This window comes from Juglans microcarpa x Juglans regia, chromosome 7D (genome assembly GCF_004785595.1).
Source record: "Juglans microcarpa x Juglans regia isolate MS1-56 chromosome 7D, Jm3101_v1.0, whole genome shotgun sequence".
Lineage (NCBI taxonomy): Eukaryota > Viridiplantae > Streptophyta > Magnoliopsida > Fagales > Juglandaceae > Juglans > Juglans microcarpa x Juglans regia.
The window spans coordinates 5,276,604-5,287,137 of record NC_054606.1 but is presented as its reverse complement, the minus strand read 5'-3'; the positions used below and the strand labels follow the sequence as shown (position 1 = coordinate 5,287,137).

General features: G+C 39.7%; 2 protein-coding genes across 2 annotated transcripts; both read right to left on the bottom strand.

Annotated features, from left to right (window-relative positions):
• Positions 1-1,102: 1,102 nt before the first annotated feature.
• LOC121238939 (26S proteasome regulatory subunit 6B homolog) lies at positions 1,103-4,783 on the bottom strand. Its single transcript, XM_041136042.1, has 6 exons — positions 4,083-4,783; positions 2,790-3,020; positions 2,241-2,399; positions 1,784-1,936; positions 1,581-1,664; positions 1,103-1,503 (listed from the first exon to the last, which is right to left on the bottom strand). Exons 1-6 carry the CDS (start codon positions 4,578-4,580, stop codon positions 1,369-1,371), a joined length of 1,260 nt encoding a protein of 419 aa, XP_040991976.1. The 5' UTR covers positions 4,581-4,783; the 3' UTR covers positions 1,103-1,368.
• A 3,092-nt stretch (positions 4,784-7,875) lies between these two features.
• LOC121238878 (root phototropism protein 2) lies at positions 7,876-10,317 on the bottom strand. The gene is made up of 5 exons (XM_041135948.1): positions 10,141-10,317; positions 9,934-10,003; positions 9,419-9,796; positions 8,603-9,328; positions 7,876-8,512 (listed from the first exon to the last, which is right to left on the bottom strand). The coding sequence occupies exons 1-5, from the start codon at positions 10,206-10,208 to the stop codon at positions 8,021-8,023; spliced, it is 1,734 nt and encodes a 577-aa protein (XP_040991882.1). The 5' UTR covers positions 10,209-10,317; the 3' UTR covers positions 7,876-8,020.
• Positions 10,318-10,534: the final 217 nt, after the last annotated feature.

Sequence of the window (10,534 nt, the reverse complement as noted above, 5' to 3'; positions counted from 1 at the left end):
TAAATAATATTTTATTTAATTTTTAACGTTCATTCTAACTCATCTCAACCCACTATCTAAACTTAATCTTACCTGAACGTATGAAACAAGGTAAATGGAAATGAAAAGAAAGACTGAAAAAGGTACATGAGCAAATATTATAAGAAGCAACAAGTCCAAAGTTCCAATCAATTGTTGTCGAATTCAACGTCCATCCTAACAAATCTCTGTTGTCTTTGGTTGGGCCTAAGAATCTTCCCATGCCCTAAATTAACTTCCCCGTCCTTTCTGATGGTAACGTCTTTCCTACCTCCTCCCTCACCCACCAAAGAAACTTCTCGGTTTCCATATCTTTCCATTTTTCAATTCGTTGGGTGTTTGTGATGACTATTTACCCATGGCTGTGTGGTGGTGATGGTAGTAACGGTACCTATGAAAAGAGAGAAAATGACCAGATTTACTCATTATGAGTACCCAAACCAAGCTTGGCCCATGGGTCAATCGTATCTATTGGCTGTCAGCAACCAATGGCTCTGCAAATTTTTAAGCAGTAAAAGCTAAAAAGTCATTGAATTCATTTATGAGCAAAAGAAAATTAAAAAAAAAAAAAGAAGAGGAAAGTTCTGATTTTTATGTGTAATTCCAATTAAAGTGGAACTCAAAAGAATTGAAAGTCCAATAGAGAATTGAAGAATGTTTTATGCAACAAATAGTCATTTATATAGTAAGAGAAGTGTAAGAGATGGATAAGCAAATTGTCAAGGTAGGTCAACAAGAGTTATATAAATATTTCAGTGTTTTATATAGGTAAATAGATGATGTTAAATGGAACCCATGAAATGTTATAGCCTGACCCGCATTTCTTGTCCATCATTATTTCATTTCCACGACATGGGGCAAAGACGCATCTCTTCGCCTTGCTCGTCTCTTCCAAAGACGATAGTGATTTTAAAAGCGACACCACACCAAAGATTCATATTGTTAGCATCCGCTTAATTATGCCGATTGATAACAAGAAGTTATCATTTGTGTATGAAATATCGCTTGTGTGATCAGAGCCTATGTCACTAGGTCGATCACATCAAAACTCTATTTTGGGGAAATTCTACAAGAACCCGTCCAATGAAAACCAACCAACCTGGACTAGCATCCTAGTTGGTTGAATCAATAGACCTAAAAGGTCTCACCTTGCTGCCTAACATGAAATTTCAGTAGTTTACAGCTGTTTTGGCAAGACATGGAACAAAAACTGTTCAACTAAGTCAAAATAAGGGAAAAAAAAAGTTGTGCAACATATGTAGTAAGAATTGTTTTGAGATATGACACCTCCAAAATTAACAAAGAACTTTTGGAATGGGCTTTCCATCTCTCTCATCATCATCATCATCATCATCTGTAAAATTCAAAGTCAGTATCGGGCTTCTTCACATTGGTTCGGTACCCCTTCTCAAAGTCCTTGGGAAGTATGACATATCTGTTCTTCCGAACTGCATGCATTCCTGCCTCTTGACAAATAGCTGCAATCTAGTAACACCCAGCTCTCATTCAGTGAAAAATTCTAAGAAATAACCAAGGAATCACCAAAAAAAAAACTAACATACCTCAGCAGCACTAATTTTGTCTGGGCGAGAAACATAGTCCTCCAGATCCACTTCATCACCAAGGTTCATTTTTGCAGTGCAAACCTGGAACAAGGTAAAATGGCTTAAAATGTTTTTAATTAGTTAACATTATTGAAAATCCACAAACATATACAGACAAGTGAATAAGAAGTATTACAACCACAAATGAGCCAAAGACTTGCCTGAAATACAAGCCTCTTTTGTCGTCTATCGGGCAAAGGGAATTCTATTTTTCTGTCAAGCCTTCCAGGACGAAGAAGTGCAGGGTCCAAAGTATCTGCTCTATTAGTTGCCATGATAACCTTAACATTCACTGTCTGATCAAACCCATCCATCTACAGCCGAAAATTCACAAAACATATGAAAAGCCAACAAGGAGGGGGAACGCAAGTTGAGCGAGCTAATGCTTGTCATCTAGAGGCAATTCCTCATTAGATACAAATCAATGATATGCATACCAAACCTTCATTAACGTTTATGAAAGCTTCAATTAACAAGATTCCTATCCCTATACAAGCCTCTTGCAAATGTATCGTGTACTTGGGCTATGCCCTTTATGCTTTTTAATAAAATATTCGATTGCTTATAGAAAAAAGATGCCTATCACTTTGATATTTACAATTTTTTCCCAATCCATACCTGATTCAGTAGTTCCATGAGAATCCGCTGAACTTCTCTGTCAGCACCAGTTTGGGCATCAAATCTAGCCGTGGCAATAGCATCAACCTCATCAATGAAGATAATTGCAGGTGCATTCTCTTTAGCAAGGCGAAAAACATCACGTACCATCCTTGGGCCCTATAATGAGGGAATAAAAGAGCCCAATGCACTCAATGATCAATCCAGAATGTTACAAGAAGAAAGCATCAAAAGGACAGGATACTTTTTCTATCACTAAAACCAGGTGTTACTGTTTTTTTTCCTTTTTGATAAGTATGCATTCCTCCCTAAATCAACAGGAAGTTTTTTTTTTTTTTTTTTTTTGAATAAAAAATTATCACACAGGCCCAAAAGAAGATATAAACACATTTCCAGAAGAAGCCTACAAGACCTAATGAATTGACATATCAGATTGCTGGAATAACTCAGCAAATGAAAGAATACGTACATGTGTTCATTGCAGTGAAATGAGTAAAAAAAAAGGCGGAACATAAGCTAATTTTTATAACAATCAACATCAAAGCCTACCTCCCCCAGATACTTCTGAACAAATTCAGAGCCAACAACTCTAATAAAGGCCGCAGTTGTATGGTTAGCAACAGCCTTGGCAAGCATAGTTTTACCAGTTCCGGGTGGTCCATAAAGCAAAACACCACGAGGAGGATCTATACCAATTTGTTTGTATAGCTCATGGTGAGTCAGGGGTAGCTCCACTGCCTCACGAATTTCCTGCTTTTGAATATCACATCCTCCAATATCCTGACAAAAGCATTAAATTAGGGGCAAAACATGCCAATCTTAATCACCCATGACAAGGGAAAAAATTTGTTCGAGGGGTACTATAATGTATGAATGAGATAGAAATCTTTTTTTTTTTTATTGGCACCGGGTGTTCGAGAACAGCATCCTGACTAATTCCAGAGGTGCATATGCCCTCTGCAATGAGTTTCCCATAAGTGCACCTTGATTAGTTCAAAGAAAAAATTCCCCAGTCCGATGGCCCCTAGAGATTGTTTGCACCCAAGAGGATTCGAACCTTAGACCTTAGAGGGAGCATACCACTAAGATCAAGGCCTTAACAACTTAAGCCAGCCCCAACTCCTAGGGGTTTGAATGAGATAGAAATCAGAAAAACTGAAGATTGATATCCAACACTTTTTTTTATAAGTAAACAAATTGTATTACTCCAAGAATAGGTATGCAATAAGTTGCAAAAAAGTAATGTCATAATAGATCTTGAAGTACAACTTTACTTGTTAAAGAGTATTTATTCCTCTCTTTTTTATTCTTTTTCTCAAACCACTTTTAGTTACCATATCAAGAGTGGTCATCAAGAAATTACTATATCAAGAGTGGTACTTGGCAGCAGTACACACAACTCCTGGTGGTGTGGGTAATGTCCTCTACTTTTTTATAATGCTCCAACGATAACACGAGGATCATTAACATCTGCCAACGTTTCGTTTTCTTTCAATTTCCTTCTGCTTTGACATCTGCAGAATGCGCCACAAAATCAACCCGTTTCACAAATGACTTCTTCTATACGTCCTTTAACATGGTTGGATTATTCATTGAACCCCAAAAGGCTGGAAAACTCGTTACAAACAAGAACTTAGAACTTTACACTCGTTTCCTCGACAAGACCTTATCCTAGCAGCATCCACTCTAATGCATTCGATTTTTTGTTAGAAGCGTCAACATTACACAATCGCCAAAATGAAATTAAGCCCCAATCAATTAAAAAACCCTAAGCAAAAACCAGGCAAAGAAGAGCAGGAAAACTTTTTCAACCGAATTGAGTTTATGGGAGTTGAAACTTACGTTATATGTGACGTCAGGCTTCTCGGACTGGCTGAGCAGCGATATGCTGGAGTCGGCTTCGGGGGGCAAAACATCGACGAGGGCGTTCGAGTGGCGGTGCAACGCGACCGAAGCGGAGGGCTTCAGAAGCTCCCGATTGATGGTGCTAAGAATCCTCACGTAGTAATTAGAGCCGGTGGTAGAGCCGACGATGCCGTTGTTCTGATCGACCATCTCCATGAACTGCCCAATCACCAGGGGCACCGATTGGATCCGCTTGACCTCCTCCTGGGCGCGGAGGAGCTCGCGCTTCAGATTCTTCTGCTCATCCTTCACGTACTCCTCCTGGATGTCGATGAACTCCAGCTGCCGCTGCAACGACTTCAGGCGGCTGTAAAGGTCGTCCTCGTCGGAGGTCTGGTCCGTCGAGACGCCATGGAGGTCTGATCTAGTGGAGGGGAACGAAGGCGGTGGCTCGGACGAAGGCTTTGGTTCCATTACTATAGCAGATGTTGCCATTACCGGACGCGATTTGGGATATATTTTCTTGTAGTCTTGGTGTATGAAATATGAATCGGGGGAGAGATTGGAGTGACGAGTAAGAAATCGTGAGGCCTTTGTACTTGCACCGATGTTATAAGCTGCACGGTGTCGTATAATGAAACTGAAAATTTTCTCGCAAGAAAATGGAGATGGTATATAAAGTAGAAAAAATCTTAGGAGCAGCCCTATTCCGCAGCATCCGGTATATACTTTAGTAAAATGACTAATTTATTTCTACAACAAAAAGCACGTCCCTCTCTCAAATTTTATTCATTTGAAAACGTGGAAGTAGAGCTCCCCTGCGTTCTATCTACACCCCACCCACCCTCACCCGGTGTCGGCATCCTCTCTCCCATCTGCAATTGACATCGCCATCCTTTCCCCTACCTGTATTCCCGTTGCACATCTAGGTTAAATGAGAGGCATGATTGAGCATGGAGGGCTGATGGAGGTGTGGTGAAGCTAATGGTGGTGAGGGGGAGGCAGCATGGTGGCTGGAGGGAAGTGGATCTAGTTCAAATGGGTGTAGAAATCCATGGAGGAGAAATTCATTTTGAGAAAGAGAGGGGGAGGGTTGTTGTGCTATGGAGCTCAACAGTGGCTAGGGTGAAGGTTAAGGGCTCGGTGGTGCTGGAGGCTGACAACGATGGCGGTAGTAGCGATTAGATGGAGAAACCGTATAGGAGAACCCATTTCAGATTGAGATAGGGGCTGTGTGTGGGAGTTGTGTGGAGGTTTGAAGCTGGCTGAAGGTGGTCGGCGTGAGGAGGAGCCGATGGTGGTGGCCAGTGGCACGATAGGTAGGGCACGACGGGGCTAGGTGAGTTGAGAGAGGGAATCGGGTAGGGGGAGGGGGTGTTGCAGCGTGAATGTGAGGAGGTTTTGTTTTTTTCTTTTTTCTTTTTCTTTTTTTTTTAAATGATGACATGTAAGGTGTGCTACAGATCAGCCGTGAACAGTGGCTCGTCTGTAGTAAAACTCTATAAAGTAATGTTATTTATCATTCCAGTTATCATCATTCTCTCATCATCTTATGATGTGTCATTAGATGATGATGAGAAAATGAAAAAAAATTATGAATATATTTTTTCTATATACAAATTACAAATCCTAAATATATAAATTTCGAGTACATAATAAAAGAAGGCTCCAATTATGAGAAATTATAAAAATATATATATTTTTTTTGTTAGATCCCTTTTTTTACAAAAAAAAATTAAAGTGAAAAATCTATAGCATGATTATTTATGATTTCACTTGATTTAAAATTGTAAAAAGTGATAAAAAGAAATTTGCAGTATTGAGGAATTTAAGCCACAACTTTTTTCAACTCATCTAATCATTATAATTTTTTTTAAAATTTTCACACAAAATAAAATAAACAATTTAATTTTTTCAAATATCAAAACAAAAATAATATTAAAAAAATATTTTATAACAATATTTTATTCAACTCTTAACTTTAATCTCAATTCATCTCATCTCATCTGCGAAAATAAACCAGGCCTTGTGATGAAAGCTTACCATGTCATATTCTTAGCATTGTGTATATGAAGACTTGAACTCTTGAGTTATAATCTCTTCCATAACAGCATGTTTGGATCTTTAAATTTCTGTGAATATTGATGAAATAGTTAAATGGAAGATATTTTATTAGATTTTATGAAATAATAGATAATAAAATTAAATACAAATATTTTCTTAAAATAACTATTGTATTATAGTTTGTAAATGATGAATAAACAAAGTTAAAAAGTTTGTTTTGAAATAGATAAAGTTTTTATATTTAAGTAATATTTGGAAATGAAGATGCAAAAAATGTTGGGAATGTTTGGCCTTACCCAAAGTCCAAACATGTCATACATCATTTGAAATATTTAGTTTTATAAATATAGTTAATGGCGTGTTTAATCTGGCATTTAAAATTTAAAATTGATTTCATATTTTTTTTTTGGTATTATTTAACATAAGTTACACAAAATATGTATGCATATAGATATTTCATTTTGTTACATATAAACTTGGATTGTAAGGAAGTTTTCTCCACTTTACATAGATCATTGGGCCTCGGCCCAATACCCGACCTTAGGGTCACCAGGACCACACTTAAAACAAAGTGTCAACCAGAAAAAGGGGCAAGTGACTGACAGGACAAGATCAGTCTGATATTGTTCGGCCGCATTCCGAACCTGAGAACTTGTATGGAACATAGCGGGAAATGCGAAAAACTCTCGATTAGCTGATATGAGAACATCAACGGCTCACAAAAGATAAAAATAGGGCTTGGAAACCATGCCACATTAATGATACCTCTACCAAACTACACGCCACGTTGATAATGCCGTTGCAGAATTATATCGCATTAAAGGACTCTGACAGCAGGAATAGTATGAGCGCACGAACTCTGTGGAGATAAACACAATCTGCACCTCCCCAAACCCACAGTAAAAAACATATAAATCACTATTGTTCGTGTTAACATCGTGTTTCGCATACTTTTGAGCCATGTTCCGACAAATCATTTGCCATTGTAAAAATATTGAAAAGATAAATCATTTATACACTTGTGACTGATATCATGGCCAATACCGTGCAATGGAGGGTAGAATAATAATGTAAAATGATATATGTACTTTTTTAATTTACAAGAGCTTGTTTATCTTAATTTAAACATATTTACATCAAAACATTATTAAAACAAAATTCATAAAAACTCAAATTCAAGATTTTTAGAAAATTCTCAAAAGAAAATCTTATATCAAGACTTTTCCATGTCATTAAGATTAAAAAAAAAATCACAAAATATGGATCACCATCTCATATATGATTTTAGAAAATATCAAAAGGATAACATGTAAGCAAGTATTGGGATAAAGCCTGTTGAAGATAAAAACAAATGGTATGCCAAGAACTTAAGAGGTGATTTGAAAGCAAAAGAAGACTAGAGGAAATGGCACTTGATTTTGGGACCTCAAGAGATAGAGACTCATCTCTAATTTCTTCTCCTTTCATTACCAAGGTAACAAAGAATTTGAGAGTTTCCTAGATCCTATAAATGTAGAATTTAATGCTAAATTAAGTAAATCTATATACCCCATCTTATTATTATATTTTGTGCATTTATTTTACTGTTCTTATCATGAATGAACATGCATGGATATACTTTTTCATACCAATTAAAGATTCTCCATCGTCTCACAAACCAGTCTTTTTTTTTTTTTAGCAGATTTCCAAGTTTTATAGCAGTGTCACCCCATTTCATCACTCGACATTTAATGCACAAAATTCACCAATCCAATTAAAAAAAAAAAAACCTTAAATAAACAAGACACAAACTATCTAATCTAACACTTGTTTACAGATTCGAGAACATATATGTAAAAGCTGACAGAAGACAAGGATGGTATGATGATCGATTAGGAGATGGAGAACCTTCTCCTCCTGGGCTTGCTGATATCCACTACATCTTCTATATTGGAAGTGTCCTTCGAACCATGCCGGAACGGATTCAACTTCCCTAGTTTCTTCGACACCGATGAGAAGAATGTTGGCTTTTTGGAGGAGGTTCCAACCTTGGCCGCCATCGATGATGTCGCATGAACGTTACTCTTCTGCAAGTCCGAGATGTAAAGTTTCATCTTCATCAGCTCCGAACGCAAGGCCTCGTTCTCCCTGACCAGCGACACGTCGGTCTCCAGCTGGGTCTTCGTCGTCACCGCATTTTGCATGCCGGGATCGTCTGCGCCACTTCTCAGCTTCAGCTGATCGTAGTACAGAGCGTGGAGGACGATCTGTACCGGCAAGCGTTTGTTCTGAGAAGCGTGGAGCCGCGCCTCGTAGGACAGCTTCAGTGGGTCCATCACGCTGCAAACCTTCTCGCGCTCTATCTCGTCAAGGTTTGGATGCGCCTGCAAATAACAAAGCCAGTGGAAGGCGTAAGTGCCGGATAAATCAACGATCGATGGCGGTCTCAAGGTCTGTAAACTTCATTTTCTAACCTTCAAATAGATATCGACGGCCCGATAGAGATCGTCGTCTACTTTTCTTGCGGCTTTGGGCACGATATTGGCGATGCCGTTGAACTTAGAAATGCTGAGTTCTCCGAAGGTCGCTATCTCGCCTAGGTACGCATCCACCGTCTTGGCTACTCTCTGCATCGCAGCGGAACATGAGGTCTCTCCGAGACCAGCGGCGCTGAACACCGCCATGCTCTTCTCCTTCTCCACGAATCCCGAGATGATCCTCCTAACGCTTTCCAGATCGAACAGCCTCTCACCGTCGTAGGTGAACGACAGCACCAGGAGGTCGTCGACGGTCACGTGCTCTAGGATCACAGAGATCCGTTTCTCGAGCTCGCTCTTGCCCGATGCTTTGAGGAATATCGCGGATCGAAGAAGGCAGCACAGGAAGTTGATTGGGAGACATGCCTTCTCCGAGGGCAAGAGAGTCACGATGGACTCCAGAAGCTCCCGTTGTTGGATTCTGAGGCCGGAGTCGCTTGCGGGATCAGAGGACTTGGTGCCGTTGCCAGATTGGTCCCGTACAAGATCTCGGAGCGATCTCTCCGTATACGTTATTAGAGCGCTCGCTAGGGTTAGAGCCTTTGCGCCGCGTTGTTTCATTGCGGTTATGACTTTGCCGAAGGAATCAACGTCTAAGATAGATAACTCCTCCGTCCACCAGTTCGGTGGTGACCGGCTCGGGAAATTGGCCTCGTTATAAGCCTATAGATAATTCCAATTTTCACTCAATCAGATCTTTACATTCACAGAGAGAGAGAGAGAGAGAGAGATGAGCAGACTGGTTTAATTTACCTTAGAACTGATAACGTCGACGCATCTTTGAACGATTTGGAGGTCTTGAGCCATGGGGAGAAGGTCTTCGCAAGATTTAAGGACAACGATGGCGCCAGAGAGGCCGGACAGGGCGACCTGCGTGAGGAAATCTTCGGTGCGGCCGGTGAGGTTGCCGTCGGAGTATTTATCGGTCATTTGGAGGTACTCTGCCGCGCAACGAAGAGCCGCCACGTTCTGGACTGTGATCTCGAAGTTGACATTGTAACAGAACTTGGCTGCTTTCTCGAAGATCGCAGGACCTCCGGGAATGTCTGAGAGATTGATCTTCGTCAATTCAGGTTCTTTTGATTCCATTACCAGTTTTCTTATGTAGTTGCTCTTGGCCACGAGCATGAACTGCTTGCATACCATGCCATGACGTAGTTAAGATCGAAAAAACCGAAATCAATCATTCTTCTTCTCCTTTGTCCAAAACCCACACACACGCACAGAAAAGAAGAAGAAGAGGAAGAAGAAGAAGAAGATTTTCAGACCTTATGCAAAGAGAAATTTGCTTCACCGACCACAACTACGACATCAGTTGGAATTTCTTGGGAGAAAACCCTGCAACAGAGCAGCAAATCATATTAATTTCCTTTCAGTAGAAAGAAAACCCAGATAAAAAAGAGTATGCAGCTGAGTAATCGGCATGATCAGAATAATGCAATCTTTGCTTTTATCTAGAGTGAGAGATAGAATACCACTGGCCGGTTCTCTCCATGGCAATAGAGAGCCTGCTGCTGTTGCTCTTGACTGAGGCTGCAGCCATGTGATCTGTGTTAGGCTTATGACAAAGAGAAAATTCAGATAACAGTATCTCTTTTGGGTTATATATAGAGATTGTTATTTTCCTTTTATCTCACCGTCACATCCATCGTTACTTTTTCCGTCTCTTTATCTGACGAACAACTGGCTTTTTAAGATAATTTTCTCCACATCCACAGCTCCTATGATCACAATGACTATTTTGCCCCAATTCCACTTCCTTCCAAACGACGAAACGACAGAGATCCTAGTAAAAATTATGGGTGCGGCTATTAGCCGCCCCATCTTGAACACTGGACGGTAAATTTTTTTTTTTTTTAAATATTTTTT

Excerpts from the sequence above, each read along its gene's own strand:
- LOC121238939 (XM_041136042.1), bottom strand. The coding sequence starts at position 4,580 with ATGGCAACATCTGCTATAGTAATGGAACCAAAGCCTTCGTCCGAGCCA. Across the intron at positions 3,021-4,082 it reads AGCCTGACGTCACATATAAC|GATATTGGAGGATGTGATAT; the intron begins GTAAGTTTCAAC and ends TGCTTTTGTCAG. Across the intron at positions 1,937-2,240 it reads TCATGGAACTACTGAATCAG|ATGGATGGGTTTGATCAGAC; the intron begins GTATGGATTGGG and ends TTTCGGCTGTAG.
- LOC121238878 (XM_041135948.1), bottom strand. The coding sequence starts at position 10,208 with ATGGCTGCAGCCTCAGTCAAGAGCAACAGCAGCAGGCTCTCTATTGCC. Across the intron at positions 9,329-9,418 it reads TCGACGTTATCAGTTCTAAG|GCTTATAACGAGGCCAATTT; the intron begins GTAAATTAAACC and ends AATTATCTATAG. Across the intron at positions 8,513-8,602 it reads CCGTCGATATCTATTTGAAG|GCGCATCCAAACCTTGACGA; the intron begins GTTAGAAAATGA and ends TGTTATTTGCAG.